Genomic DNA, 13,093 nt, shown 5'->3' with positions numbered 1-13,093 from the left:
CTAGAAAGGGACAGAGCACATTTTTTGTTTGTTTGTTTGTTTTTTTAGACAGGAGTCTTTTCCTGCCCAATACGCCTATTCACATAATTTGTTCTACTTTGATGTTTTATGCGCATATATATATATATATATATATATTTTTTTTTTTTTTTTTTTGCGGTGCTGGGGATTGAACCCAGGGCCTTGTGCTTGCAAGGCAATCACTCTACCAACTGAGCTATATCCCCAGCCGCTACTTTGATATTTTAGAAGAAAATAAAATAAATACATTTTGATTAAGGTAGAGTTAAATTTAGCTACCTTGTGGTCTGTGTTTCAGCCTCATCGGTTTGGGGTTGAAAACTAATTACAAAGGGATTCTGTGCAGCAGATGCAACAATTAATTTCAGGTAAATCAGTTCAATATGGCTTTTTCATTCTTTCTGTATTTTATCAAATTTAATGTAATTTGCAAGGCAATATGAGCCCCATTATATGTGTTTGCAACCAGCATGAATCAATCAAACCAAAGGGCCTTGTGCACCCTGACAGTACCCTGGCAGCTTGCTGGGGATTGCCAAGTATCGCCGGGCCATTCTGTCACAGTCGGCCGAATGCTAAAGATTTGCATGCTTTTCAAGGGCTTATAAAAATATTTGACTCCTGAAAATGTATTGGTTCTCAAGTATGACAACTATAAATTAATAGATATTGAACTGAATGTCTGCAAATCAAAACATTCAATCAACTGGCTACTGCTCAATTATGTCATTATACACACATTATATTTAATGTGGGAGGTGAATTTATTTCAATGTTTTCTTGTGGGGTTGGATCTTCCACAAGTAAGCATGCACACAGTCCCTCAGGGTCTTAGAACAGCCCTGGGTATCAGGGATTTGAAAATCTGCATCAAAGTGGAAAAACAAGGAACCATTTCTCCAGAGTCATATGGGTCTCTAGGCATAAGTTCAGAGAGGAGACTGCGTAGGATGAAAGAGCTAGCTGTTCATGGATAAAAAATGGGGACTTTTTTTTTTTTTTTATCAGAACTCCTTCAGGAAATAAATTGTTATATGTAGATAGGAGAATGCTATGGACTGAGTTATATTGTCTCCAAATTAACATTTTCAAGCCTTCAACCCCTATGTGACTATATGGGAGGCAGGGCCTTCAAGGAAGTTATTAAGGCTATAGGAGGTCATAAGGCTAGGGCCCTGATCCTTTAGAACTGGTAAAAGATGAGGCATCAGATTTCCCTCTCACTTTGATGTGAGGATACAAGAAGCTGGTTATCTTCAAGCCAAGAAGCTGGTCCTCACCAGGAACCAAATCTGCTGGTGCCTTAAACTTGGACTGCCAGCTTCCAGAACTGAGAAAATAAAATTCTGTTGTTTAAGCCACACAGTCAGAGCTGTTTTTTTCTGGAAGTCTGAGCAGACTAAGAAAGAGGATATTTATTGATAAGCAACTTTGAGTAGGCTCAGGAAGCTCAGGGCCGGCTTCAAGATGGAGCGATCTAGTGTGGCATTACCAAGGTGGTTGGGCAAGTCTGGACTGGAACTGAACTTCTGGGACTGTGCTACTCCTGGTGGAGTGCCTTTCTGCTCTTCCCTAACCAGCCTCTGCCTTCCTCTAAACACATGCTAAATGAACCCTTCAAGATTATCTATTTGAAGGAGTAGCAAGCTCTCAGTCACCTAGAGCACCCACAGGCCTATATTGGATCCCACCCTGCTGAACTTGTAACCCTTCATACCTCAAGGTCATAGCCAATGCCGTGGGCCTTACACATCTGGAGAAAGACATAGTGGAAAACCAGTGAGAGATTGTTGTGCCTCAGCTGGGTGGTCATCACAGCATAGCGACTGGTCGCCAGTGACTGGAAAAGGCCACAGATAAAATTAGGCTCTTTCAAAACACATTTTAACAAACTTTGGACATTAGCATAGCTGTAGATAAGCAGAGAAGCTATAGTTGCCCTGTCACTAACATCTTACAGACTATGGGACATTGTCACTTTGAGGAACCAAGCTGCTACATTACTATTAGCTCGTAACTCAGGTTTGTGCTTCATTTGGGTTTCGTTGGTTTTCCTCTAATTCCTGGTTCCTATTGCAGGATCCCACCTAAGATATCATGTTATGTCTGGTCATCTTATCTCCACAGGTCCTGTTTTTTGTGATTTTGGCATTTGGAGGAGTACTTGTATGGTATTGTATCGAACAACCTTTTTGTTTGTATGGTGTTTTTCTCATGATGAGACTGGAGTAGTGTGTTTTTGAGAGGAAGATCACACAAATAAACCACCGTTTTTATCATCTTGTATCAAGGGTCCATGCTGCCACAGATTGTTGAATGTCCCCTTAGTTCCATGTGTGAAAGTCCTGGTCCCCTCGGTGGTGCTACCAGAAGGTGGTGGAACTTTTAGGAGGTGAGCCTTATGGGCTGTCCTTAGGTTGTTGGGGGCATGCTCTTAAAGAGAATAGTGGGAGCCCGTCTCTTCCTCTTTAGCTTTGAGCCCTGGCTCATGATGAAAGTGGTTTTGCTTCACTACCTACTCGCTGGTATTACCATCTATCATCCCTACCAGAGACCTAAAACAATGGAGCACTTTGATCATGGACCATCCCAAAACTGTGGGCAAAATAAACCTTTCTTCTTACAAGTTAATTACCTCATATTTTGTTTTAGTAACAGAAAGCTGACCAATACACATGCTATCAACATGACTTAGTGCTGATGAAGCTCACCTTTATTATCTGACTACAATTGCTTCCACCACCTTAGCAGAACCTTACAGGTCTCTTTCTGATAAAGATACTTTTTCTCCTTTCCTATACTATACCTTCTGGAAGCAAGTTGTTGAACATAATTCACTTGCTTGAGGTGGCCAATATTAGAATTTTGATACTAACTGCTTTTTTGGGAAGTGGTTATTCTTCATCTTGCTTATCCATCAGTGGGAACTACCCCAAAGAGACTAGTTACAGTAGACCCAAAGAATTTTACACACATATTTCCTAAAAATATTTAAAATTGAATGCGTAAAAATTAACACATTGAATCCTGACAGTTTTGTAGCATGCCATTTATGAGATGTGACATTTGTCTCTGATAATCAGCTGTTTCTCCTGGTATAACTAGAAATTGGAAGAGCTGCATATAGGGCAACCTTATGTCAAAGAAGGTCATGATTCCTGGTTCAGATCTTGAACTTGAGGGGCCCTCAGGTACTGGGCAACCAGGTGCAGTGACTTGGAAAAGAAGAAGGCAAAGGAAGTGCCAATGGTGGGAAGCTGGCTGTGGGGGATCCTAGTGACCTGACACTCATCTGCAGTCAGTCTTTGGACTCTGTCTGTCTCTGAGATCATGCAGAGATCTGGGGATGACCGAGTGCCCAGCAGAGGATAATCATCCTCGCCCCCGCCCCATGCAACACAGATTTCATGGCCACCCCATGTGGAGTGTCTTTTTCTTGAACATTTATATCAAGTGCTGTTATCTGAGGGTCATTGACAGCACCATTGATAAGGCTGCTCTTCCCATACGTAGGCAGAATCCATGCCTATCGATATGTTAGGTCCCTGCATGCTAATGCATCTTGGGTTGTGCACCTCCATTAGTATTGTCCCATTTGTACCCATTGGAATTTTTTCAAAATATTTTTTTTTTTAGCTGACAATGGATCTTTTATTTTATTTATTTATATGTGGTGCTGAGATTCAAACCCAGGACCTCACACATGCTAGGCAAGTGCTCTACCACTGAGCCACAACTCCAGTCCCAGTCATTGGAATTTTTAAAAAATTTTAACTGATACACAAAAACATCAGAGTTCATATTAAGGGGTATCATGATGTAATGTTTGATACCTCTATACATTTGTAATGTTTAAAGCAGGTTAAACATACCTCCTCAAACATTTATCATTTGGGGGTGGGTGAAAACTTCCAAAATCCTTTCTTCTGGCTTTTTGAAATGTACAGTACCCAATTGTTATCTGTGGTCACCATACTGGCAGTCGTACCCCAGAGCTACTTGCCCCTGTCTGTCACTTATACTCATTGGTCAACCTTCCTCCATCCTTCTCAGGATTTGTTCTTCTTTTGGACAAAAGAAAATTGACTTGAGCCTCCCATGCCTCACGACTGTATACTGTTATTGCCCTGACCTATTGCGAGTTGTTCTTGGTTTCTGAATCTCCAAGATGGGCATTATGCTGGAACACAGAACAGGCCTTCAGTATTCACTGAATGAGAGAAAGAAGGAATAAATGAAATAGATGAGGTGGGGAGTGCTTCCCTTTGACTTCAGAGACTCTTCAAAACACATAACTCAAGGGGCAGCCAGTCAGTGAGTGTTTAGGGTGGAAGCCCGTGACTTACAAAGCAGAGGATGGGCACACCATCCCCAGACAATGCCAACTCAGGACGACCTCTTCAGGCCTTGTCTCCTGGAGGACAATGTGGCCCTGATGGACAAAGTAGGAATTATTGGTAAGGTGACCATAACCACCAAGAGAAGCACTCTGGCTCAGCTGGTTGGTCAGTCTGGATAGGCACGGCCACCAGCTCTGTCCACCCTGCCATGCCAGGCTGTGCCATGCTCCTGCCTTCAATGAAGACCCAGAAGCCTGAGCTTTTGCACATGGCAGTGAACTGTAAATACTCTGGAATTCCATTGTGGTTACTGAGCATGTAATTGCGTGGTAATTGCCATGAATTCACAAGATAATTCCAAGGTTATTTCTGTCTTCTCAACATGTCTTATGCTGCCAATACTATGCAAACAAGCAAAATCAAGATCAAGCCCCAGTCAGCCAGGACAGGCTTACAGGATCACCTGCTTATAGGATCAGCTCAGGGCTGTGTATCTTGTCTCCAAAGTACAGCAGAAGAGCTCACTGTCCTGTGGAACATGGTTACTAGACAACGAGTAAGGACAGGCTGCCCTGAGGTTTCTTCCTCTCTGTGGATGCAGACTGTAATCCCACCTCCTGCTGAACCTGAGCCTGACATTCAGGAAGAATCCGAAAGAAGAGTCGGGACATTTGGTAGGTCTCTCAGTTGCATCTTCTCTGTTACCATCACCAACTAATCCAGAACTTTATTTCCAGGGAATGCTGGAGATAGGGACGCAAGCAGAATTTTGTAGCGGAAAGGTGGTATGGAATTGGGAAGACTGATCTTTAAAATCTGTCTGGGTCACTTACTATCTGCGTGATCGTGAACGTATCACTTAACTTCTCTGATGACCTAGCACTGTGTCTGAACCTGGTCACTGAATGGTCACTGTTCCTGTAAAAGGGTTTTAGACCTATAATCAATGTAATTCCCAGGTTGTTTCCTCCTTGGCTGGTGCCTCTGCCTCCTGAGATTTTGAGCATTACCAGCAGATTGATGGTTTTCCTCAAACCCAGGTTGGTCATTCTCCTGCTTAGAAGCCTCCAGCGTCTCCTCCTTGCCTTCAAGATAAAATCTAGGAGCTTAGCTTGGTGAGCAGCCCCCGTGCTCAGCGCACTGTCCTAGCCACTTCTCCTTATCTCTCCCTCCCCTGTTCTCTGTTCTTGGTTCACTGCCACCTCTTTACAGATCATTTCTCTTCAGACTCCATCCATCCCATTTGCTAGGGGAGGTCTCTTACTGATCGCTGTCGTCCCTAAGGCCATTCCAAGTTCTGTGTGCTTACCAAGTATCCCCTGGACCTGCTAGTCCAAGGTCATCTCTCCTAAGAATTTCAGCAGCAGGCTGGGAGTCTGTCACTCAAATGGCACCTACAGGAGGCCTTGTGGGTTTTCCTTGTGTGTGTGCTATTTTAATATCGAAGTCTCTTTGTATCTCCTTTCAGCTCCTCAAGGATGGGGACTTTGTCAAATATCTTTGTATCCCTAATGGTGGGTGAAATTTCTGGCATATATTAGATGCTCAATAAATGTGTTACCATAATGCTGAGAAAGATGAACATACAGAATACATCTACTTTTTAAAAGACTTAACCTATTCCACAGTTTCTACAGAAATAAAACTTCTGATTATCTAGGGTTGACTTTTCTCAAGCCTGATAGCTCAGATGACAGGAGTACTAAGTGAGAACTGAGTGAATATGGAGAGACTTTGGAACTGTCTGCACACAGTAAGCACTCAGCAAATATTAGTGGTTATTACTTTTAAACTATTACTTAAAATAAAAATGGACCAACCAACCAATAAGCCATTTCATCAAAAAGTACTTGAGTCAGAAGACCTGGGCTTTGTGACTTACTAACTTTATGACCTTGGGCAGCTCACTTAACTTTACTTGGCCTCAGTTTCCTATTCTGTAAAATGGGCATAATTCTTATCTTTTTCTTAGGGTTACCCTGTGGATAAAATAAGCCTATGTAAATTTAAAGTGTAAATCATTATACAAATAGAAAAAAATATTATTAAGAGTTTGTTTTGTGTATCTACTCTCTTCTGATGCTTAAAATCCATTTAGGTTCTCCAAGACTCAAAAAAGAAATCACCATTTGGAACTATCAATTGAAGTAAAAAATGCATATGTCCTTTGATTCAACAATTCCACTTTCTGCAATGTGTTTTATAAGCTATACTTAAAACATGCACAAAAAGATGCATATCAAAGTTCTTCTCTATAGTACTGTTTGTAATATGAAAAATGGAAACAACCCTAAAATCTATCAGCAGAGGAAAGGATAACTAGATTATGGCACAGGTGTGCAATGGAATAATGTGTGGTTATTAAATGAGAACATTCTGGTATAGAAAGTGCTTCAGAGAAAAAAGTGAAATTCAGAAGTGTGTATCATAGGGTACATTTTGGATATAAAGGGGGAGAGAGTTCTTCTCTGTGTGTATTTACTTGTCTATACAAAAAAGATATGCTAAAAGCATACACAATGGAGAGTGGAGGCGCTCTTTGTGAGGTGGGGTGGGAACTGAGCAATGGACTTGTCAGAAGGACTTGCCTTTTGAACCATGTAAATTACATGTATCTCAAAGACTTAAATAAGAATGCTATTAAACTTGATCTTGAAGAGCTGAAATGTTATTTCATGAGTATTTTTTGGTGGAAAATGTTCATTTTTAGAAAACTGTAGGCAAGCTTGTCTCTAGGGCTCATGGGATAGGTGATACTATCTTTTCTGCTATTTATATTGAAATCCTGTTTCCTTTCCAAAATCCAAAAATCGTTCACAACCATTCAGCCCATCCAGTTCCATTGAGCTTGGGCTGAGCTCAGAGCAGACAAGGAGCCAGCTTACGATGGCAACATGCCTGGAAACATCCTCTCCCACAGGGAGAGGAATCCTTTGGAGAAAGAGTTTCCTCTATGGTCTCGCCCAGAGACTTCCTCGGGATGAGCTTTATCTCTTCTGGGGCCGGATCCCTGGCTCTCAGCCAGGGCGAGTCAGGTTAAATTTACAGGCCTTTAAATTCCACAACCCTGAGATTAAATCTTGGCTTCACCAGTTGCTTGCTGAGCAACCTTTAACAAGTTGCTTAACATTTCTTAACCCCAATCTTCTTATCTAAAAATAAACATAATAACAGTAATTGCCTAATATATTGGGTTATAAAGAGATTCACGTAAAGCCTGTAATCAAATACTTGATGTGGAGAAAGGCTCAACTCATTCCGGATGTTATTATCATACTAACATATGTGTCATTGTTATCTGCTGCTTAATTTTGTCCTTCGATAAATCTGGAGTTCTTTGCTGCTTGTCCTTATGTCCTGTGGTTAGTTTTTGGTTGTTGTGGGGTTGTGTGTGTGTGTGTGGACTAGGGATTGAACACAGGGACACTCTATCACTGAGCTGCATCCCCAACCCTTTTAATGTTTTACACTGAAACAGATTCTCACTAAGTTGCTGAGGCTGGCCTGGAACTTGAAATCCTCCTGCGTCAGCCTCCTGAGTCACTGGCTCACAGGTATGTGCCACCCACCCAGGGTCTGTGTTTAGTTGAGAGTCAGGCACAAATAGATGTTGGGTCAATCCCTGCTGGATTTACTTGCACCTGATTCTTGCTGATACAGCAAAGGTGATGGCTGATGGGGATATTGTCATAACAATATCACCCCTTTCTAGAAGTTTCTGGGGTGGGGGAGAGTTCCATGCAGGAAAGGATGCAGTGTGGAGGACAGGCCTTTCCCGTGTTCCCTTCCAGGAGATGCTCCCCAGTGCCTGAGGCTGCCCAGATGGGCTAGGAACAGAGCCCCTTCCTACTGGCCCCATAAAATCAACTTGCTCAAGAGATGTCAGGCGTCACTTAGCCCTCTATTTCTAAAAATAAGGAAACAGGCCAGAGAGAAGATCAGAACTCATGAGGCCTGACTCCCAGGCCAGTGCTCTTCACTCCAGATCCACTGGCCACATGGGGAGCACATGGGAATTTCAGAAGTAAGACTTTTCTACGGAAATGAAAAGAAAATAAAAGACGCAGCGTTCTTAGTAGACGTCTAGTCTTATTAAACTACCTTTCTAAATCACAATCTAACAAGAGTGCTTCAAGCTAAATAAAGGAAGCTCGAAATACTCCTTTTCACTGGAGAATATAATTTTGCTTCAGCCACAATTTAAATTGATTTAGTTCTGAGCACCAGCATTTGAAGTGTGGAGCATATTCTATTTTCGCCATGATACTTGTTTTGACAGTGATGCATTTTAGTTGACATAGTTGAAATCCTTATGTAATAAATCTCTGCCTGAAAATTAATCATGTTTATAATATTCTGAGAATTAATAACACCCATTGCTCAAATCATTAACTTAAAAAAGGAGCTTCCAAAATCTGTTCTCGGCAGTAAGGGACCACAAATAAATGAATGTTTGATAAAATAATCCAAGTAGCAGTTTAACAAGCGTAAACTGGAATGTGGCTGCAATAACACAGAACTATTGTTTAAGGGTTGGCAGAGGCTGATGAGGTTCTTATTTCAGTTACGAAGCAGGCATCCACATGCATAATGAACTGCTCTCTGAATTATTAATGTGTTGCTTATTTAGCCTCATCTGTCTAGAAGATAATGTATCCTAACTCTAATGAGTGATTGGTTTTGTACATAATTACAGTAGCAGCAGTAGTGGGGAAATGTGTGCCTTCAAAGAAGGAGTTCTAAAAATAAAGTCGGCGAATAAACTCTGTTGTTGTTGCATTCTATCAAAATCAAACCCGAAGCATTTGAGAATTCATAATAAATTACAAGAGACAGAATCATTATTAACATCATAATTTAACACAAAAGGTTTTACTTAATCATTCATTACAGATCATGTGCTGTTAAGATGTGTATAAATGACTCGGGTTGTTTTAAGACGTTGAGAAAGATGTTCCCTTCCGGCCACTCGCCAGTGGTGGCTCGGAGGGTCCAGAAAGAGGGGCCCAGTGAAAACGCATAGAAAAAGGGGATGATTTATGTGGATTCTGACAGGACGTTAATTAAAAGTTAAAAAATGATTTTTTTGCTTATTTCTAAAATGTGCATGTCTGGGATCGCTCACCTGCAGGTTTATTTGTTTACCCTCCAAATGCTCATTTGAGGAGGGGACAGTATCAGGAACTGATCCACCTGGTCTCATCAGGTCTAAGCAGTTCAGCCACCTGTTTGTGATGTGGGACAACGTTGAGAACTTTCTGAGAGTCCTGGACAGTTTTTTTTTCCCCTTTTCAGTTTCTCCTTTCTCTGTGTAGCACGTTATTAAAGAAGCAGGCCCAGACTGGGAGCATTTTCTGGGCATTGGTTGTGTATGTGTGCTCACTCTCACGGTGGTCTCCTCTGCGTGTTCCCTTCCTCTGAGTCTTCAGAAGGGCTGTCAACTGCACATTGCGGTCTGTTCACACTTGTTCAGGAGGCTTCACTGAGTTGCAAATTGTGCTGTGTATGCTTCTGTCCATGCTTGTTAAAAAAAAAAAAAAAAAAAAAAAAAAGCCCATCACATGTGCACGCACAAGCATGTGGCACCTGGGGAGCGCATCCATTTTTTTTCTTTAGAACCAAAAGCGCGATGAATGTATACCCATATCAGAGACCGGATCGCTTTCCTAGTGATCGTAGAGACATTTGAACTATTGAAGATCATAATGCTTCCGTCTTGGGCGCAGGCAGTTCCTAAAAGTGTCTAAAACGCTTGGTCACAGGAGAATTTTCGTATGTGGCCTGTAGCTAGGAATGAAAGCTACAGGCAAAATGGAGGAATGGCAGAGAGCTGCTAATTCAAAGTATAACCTCTGCTTGCAGTTTTCTGAAGTTACTTAAATGTGCTGAGTTGTCTTTGGAAGGCTTGCGCTGAATACCAACAGAACTTCCAGCTTCCTTTTGGAAGTGTCCTGCAGTTAGGTTCACCAGCCAGAAGGACTCACGTGTCACTGCTCTCCCCTCTGGCACTGAACCTGGGGTCCGCAGGTCCCTATAGTGAAGATGAAGGCCACAGGTGGGGCTGGACCTGGGAGACTGATTCTCAGTGGGGTCCTGGGGCCTAATTAATCTCTCCTCCCAGTCCCACTCTGCCGCTCTTCTTAATCAGCAGACATCCAGGGAATTCCTATGAATGGGGTTCTGGCTGGTAACTCACAGGACAACTGGACCAAGGAGGAGGAGAAGGGGGAAGCTGCTTGAGCCCCCAAGACACTGGGCACACTCTCTAGGGAGACTGTGAAGCCTGACCAGAATCTAACAGGGTCCCTTAAATCCAGAGGCATCTTGCAGACCTGAAGAGGCTCAGCAGAGAGGCAGGCGACCCTGTTCTGAAAAGGTATCTCTGGGACACCAGGGTGGGGTCCTGTTAACTACTAGGGTTCCTCTTTGATCTGTTTTCTATTTGGATTTCAAATGGAGCTTCATTTGCAAAAAGGGCTTGAAGCCTACTGTTGTAGAAGCAGCAGAAATCCTTGGCAGTTGTCAGAGCAGATGTGGCTGGAGAGCCCCAGACAGTCCTACACTAAGGGCCATCTGGTACTCTCGACCTTTGAACCTTCTCTCCACAATCGACTTAGCTTGCTGGATCAAACACCCTGTCTCTCCATGGAGACCTACCCTTTGCTACCCAGGTGCTGAGGTTGGTGAAACTCAACTGGCTGCAGGACCTGGTCTCAGCCACCCTAGCAAGGGGCTGCCGGTGATGAGAAGGAAGGCTGTGATCCTTGGAAGAGACAGATCGGATCGAGAGGGGCCTCATTAACCAAGCTGGGAAGTTGGGTTTTCCTGAAAGTCACAGGTGTTACTTTAAACATCCCAAGTAGGGGAGCGACATGCTTCTGTCTTGCCACCTTGACTGCAATGTATGATCCGGACGAGGAGAGACACAGGAGACAGGGCATCTTAGCCAGTAGCTAGTGTGAGATGAAAGCAGAAACAGAGGCAATACCTTCCTGGAGGCAGAGGAGGGGTCAGAGGTGAGGCATTTCAGCCGCCAGAACCAATGTGACCTGGTTGTTGGCTGGATGTGGCGCTAGGGTGTCTCTTATCAACCTGGGAATGAAAGCCTGGGAGGAGAGGTGACAGTGCAGTTTTGAATAGCTTCGCCCCCAGGGCTCGAGCGGAATATTGTATCAAGAGGTTGAAAACTTAAAAAAAAAAAAAAAAAAAAAAAAAAAAAAAAATTGGGGCTGGAAAATGTGGGGTTTGTCAGAACTAGCTGGTCACCGAAGCAGCAGGTGCCAGGGAACTGAGGGGGACACCCAGATGGAAACCGGTGACCTTTCATGTCGACACACACTGTCCCTCACTCTGGCGGCGCCCACCGCCCCAGGACACCTCTCGCAGTGGTTCAGCCACTTGCCGGGTGCCTTCTCCTCTCTAGTCAAGGAGCCTGGCACAGGGCAGGGAACGGTCAGGAAGCGTCTGGGGCTTACCGGCACTGACAGGGAGCTGCAGGGCTTCATCCTCCTTTCTTTCCTTGGAACGTAGGGGGGCACTTTAAGGGTGCTCAAACTGCAATCCAGATGGCCATTTGTCAGATACAGGGTGAGCTGAGTCAGGGCCAGCTGGTCACTATAGGAGATGCTGAGGTCCGTCGCCCATACCTGATCAAAACAGGAGCCGCGAAAGCGAGGGTGAGACGGGGAGAGACAAGAAAGCCCCCGCCACCCCTAATCGGACCAAACCAGGGTAGACCAGACCACACAGTGACCAGGGGACTTAATGGTGATGTTGTTCCTGTTTCTACATCATTCGGCTGGGGGATGGAGTCCGATTCTATTCAGAGGATTCGAGGTCACACGAGAAGTTACAGAAATGAAAATACCTGGCCAATTGACAAATCAACAGAGGAGCCCCGTCCAGAGAGGCTTGTGTGACTTCGAGATTGCTGCCTCTGGTTGGGCATTTCAGAGGTATTCAGTGCAGTGTTTTCTACTGAGAAAATGAGGCTGGGTTGACGTGTCAGGAGATGGGAAACTAAAGTGGAGAAGAAAGGGGGGTACAAAGTGAGGGGGACGAGATGGAAAGAGTGAGCGAATATGAGAAGAAAGTGGTCCGCCCTGATTCTGGGGAAAAGCAATGTTGATCTCCGGGAAACTCCACATGATTCATTAGGGAAAATGATGGTTGGCCTGACGTCTTAGCTCCACCACCATTTTACTGTGCGAGCGCGGGAATATCCCATGACCACCCCACATCGCTTCAGACTATGCATTAAAAACAAAAAGTGCCTTAAAAAATAGGGAAGAACACTATGACGCATTAAAGACAAAAACAGGCATGTGAATTAAACATTTCTGTCACCTACTAGATAACTGAGCAATGTCCATTAATTCCCTGGACAAATATTCAGTGAGCATCTACTATGTATTAAACTGACAATGACAAAGATGGCTCATGTGCTGGCTCTTCTTATTTTCCTGTGACAGATCAACTTTAACTGCCCTTGTCATTTCCCACCCCACATGGAATGGAGAAGCACCCCAGGGTCCTCCTCAGTTCAATGCTCCAGGGACATCACTGTGCCAGTCACTGGAGAGTCATAGGTAAACAGGTCCTGCCATCAAGAAGGTGGAGCGGATACACACGCATTCAATTAGTTACAGTACTACGAAATCCGTGCTACAATGACACAATGGAATAGAGTACTACTGAAGCAGAAGCAAGTGCAGACTAGGTTTACCTAGCGA

At 43.6% G+C, this 13,093-nt stretch overlaps 1 protein-coding gene across 5 annotated transcripts in view; it reads right to left on the bottom strand.

The window, feature by feature from the left end:
* The window catches only part of IQCH (IQ motif containing H), a 198,932-nt gene that overhangs the window by 17,669 nt on the left and 168,170 nt on the right, over positions 1 to 13,093 (bottom strand). For 4 of the 5 annotated variants that reach the window (XM_079129578.1, XM_079129581.1, XM_079129579.1 and 1 more), the window contains 2 exons: positions 11,837 to 12,007; positions 1,739 to 1,861 (listed from right to left, as the gene is read on the bottom strand). In XM_079129578.1, coding sequence (XP_078985704.1) covers positions 1,739 to 1,861; positions 11,837 to 12,007 — 294 coding nt within the window. The remainder of the gene's footprint in view (positions 1 to 1,738; positions 1,862 to 11,836; positions 12,008 to 13,093) is intronic. The other variant, XM_079129580.1, reaches the window with a different exon arrangement.

Source organism: Sciurus vulgaris (assembly GCF_902686455.1).
Source record: "Sciurus vulgaris genome assembly, chromosome: 2".
Taxonomy (NCBI): Eukaryota; Metazoa; Chordata; class Mammalia; order Rodentia; family Sciuridae; genus Sciurus; species Sciurus vulgaris.
This window is presented reverse-complemented; position numbering and strand designations above follow the sequence as displayed.